The sequence below is a fragment of the Engraulis encrasicolus genome, chromosome 19, assembly GCF_034702125.1.
Source record: "Engraulis encrasicolus isolate BLACKSEA-1 chromosome 19, IST_EnEncr_1.0, whole genome shotgun sequence".
NCBI classification, from domain to species: domain Eukaryota; kingdom Metazoa; phylum Chordata; class Actinopteri; order Clupeiformes; family Engraulidae; genus Engraulis; species Engraulis encrasicolus.
The window spans coordinates 6,077,516-6,080,015 of record NC_085875.1 but is presented as its reverse complement, the minus strand read 5'-3'; the positions used below and the strand labels follow the sequence as shown (position 1 = coordinate 6,080,015).

At 44.6% G+C, this 2,500-nt stretch overlaps 1 protein-coding gene across 2 annotated transcripts in view; it reads left to right on the top strand.

The window, feature by feature from the left end:
* The window catches only part of arhgef10 (Rho guanine nucleotide exchange factor (GEF) 10), a 102,502-nt gene that overhangs the window by 59,006 nt on the left and 40,996 nt on the right, over positions 1–2,500 (top strand). For both annotated transcript variants that reach the window (XM_063183535.1, XM_063183534.1), the window contains one exon: positions 1,196–1,311. In XM_063183535.1, the coding sequence (XP_063039605.1) occupies positions 1,196–1,311 (116 nt within the window). The remainder of the gene's footprint in view (positions 1–1,195; positions 1,312–2,500) is intronic.

The window sequence follows — 2,500 nt, the reverse complement described above, 5'->3', positions numbered from 1 at the left end:
TGGGATTTCCAGATGATTCGACATTTAACGACCCTGTTCGGATTAATCCCTGTTTAATCGAGACGTCCACTGCTGCCGGTGCAGAAAAGCTGCTAAGCAACCACAGCATGTAGCTTTACTCCATCCTCCGAGTCAGGGCTGGAACGGGATTGAAATACAACTCGGGCATTTATATCATAGACCAACTCCTCACACAAAAACACAAAGCACACACACACACACACACACACACACACACACACACACACACACACACTCACACACTCACACACTCACACACTCACACACACACACACACACACACACACACACACACACACACAGTCCACTGGCTCAATCCACGTCTATTAAAGATGGATGAACCAATTGGCAGCCCCATCGAAAAATGTGGGCTACATTAAGGAGGTTTTTTTTTTTTTCTTAAAGCATCAGACTGTTGTCCCAGCGGGACAGTGCCCTGAATGCCAGATTACCGGTACAGGCCCGGTCCGAGTCGAGTCTGTTGCTCCCTCTTACGTTCGTCAGCTGGCAGACGACTGAGAAATCCAAGGAGAAGTTAAAGGGACACAGTTTATAACCTGCCAGAGTGCGAGAGGAGACTGGCGCTGGTGCTGGCCAGGCGTATAATAGGTCTGCAGAAATTGGCCCTTTTTTCCATTGTCTGAATGTTGGAGCAGAAATTAGGGCAAAATGAAAAGGCCTTTAGACTGAAACAAAATATATTTATTTATTTATTTATTTATTTTTTGCAGAATACAGTCATGCGTTACCTAACCTTACTTGGAAAAGCGAAATTGCTTGCAGAATATTGAAAAAAAAATCTTGGCGCTTAATGAAAAGTTCATGAAATCACAGATTTAAATCAGTGCTCTGATTTAATTTGTTGACTTGTTGGCTAGGTGATTTGCTTGCACACACATGGAGAGTGTTGTGTGCCAAGGTGTTTGTGATCGCTGCATTCCTCTAGACTGCATGAGATGGCCTCTAGCTGTGTCATTGTGTCTGAGCCAACAACCTGCGGAAAACAGAATGATACTATATCTTCTGACATGTTTCCACTTGTTTCTTTTTTTCTTTTGCCTTCTCTTGTCTTACTTGTATCTTTTTTTCCTATTCACTCCCACTAGCTTGACATTTACAATTTTTATTGCATCGCTCTTTTGTCATTCACACAATTTCTCATTCCCTTACACAGACAAGCTGTACATGGGCCCGGGACAGCTGTACCAGGATCTGCAGAACCTCATCCATGACCTGAGCCTCGTCAACCAGATCTCGCAGATGATTGGCAGCCTGAAGGGAAACTATCAGGTGGGCACATCACACCAACTGTCATTCTATCCACTACTGTTTAGTGAATGTAGTCTGTAAACTGACAGTAGGGGACAAAGGGGTCAGTTGGCCTGGACCCAGAGAGAGGGTGCCCAGAATTGGGTCCTCATTCTATTGCATGTATTGGGTAGGGGGGCCTTTCAGATTATTTTGTCCTGGGCCTGGACTAAGCTGGCCGTGGCCCTACATGTAGTGTACAACTGCATCACGGTTCTTGTTCTACCGTAACTTGCTGCTACATTTTTAAGTTGTGTAAACAAAACCTGTCCTAAAAGTGACTATATAAAGGTGATATATTGCATAGCAAAGAGAGATATATCCTCCTCCCATTGACTCTGAAGAAGACGTGTGAACGTCGAAACGTTAGTCTTGGCGCTTGCCCAATAAAACAAGTTATTTTCCACATCTGAAGATGCTCCGGTGACTCCTTTCTTCCCCTGCATTTACCAAGTCCTTTCCCGAGACGCACCAGATTGTGAAGTGCAGGAGCGCGGAGGATATCTCTCTTTGCTACGTGATATATTGCACTTTGTGTTTTAGATTACACATTTAAGATTGTTTTTGTTATTGTTATTACTTTACATTACACTTAGCTGACGCTTGTATCCAAAGCGACTTACAATTATTTACAGGGTATTGGTTACAGTCCCTGGAGTAGCGTGGGGTTAGGTGCCTTGCTCAAGGGCACTTCAGCCATGGATGAAGGTGCTGGTAAGGGTGGGATTTGAACCTGCAACCCTCTGATCTGAAGACCAGCGTTCTAACCACTGAGCCATGGCTGCCCCATATTGTTAAAGCTCAGATGTCCTGCTCCAAATTTAATCCAAGTCCCTCCCATGAATGATTAGACTATGGGTGCGTTCCAATATACGACCTTGCTTCCTCCACTTGTGCTTGTGGGCTGATACCAGGAAGTAATACGTCATGATGACATCACTGACAACAGCATTATATTTCGATATCTCGCAAAAGCTCAATTGTCAAGTACTTTTCTCATTTTCAAACAGGATGGTAAATGAAGAATAGTCCCCCAAAATTGTTTTGGCTAGGCTGACAGCGGGGAAACTTAATAGTTTTCTCCACGGAGGATGGGCCAGGAGGCAGGGCGAGGCCAGAAGCCCAAGTGGAGGACGCAAGGTCGCCTATTGGAATGCACCCTATGTGTTTG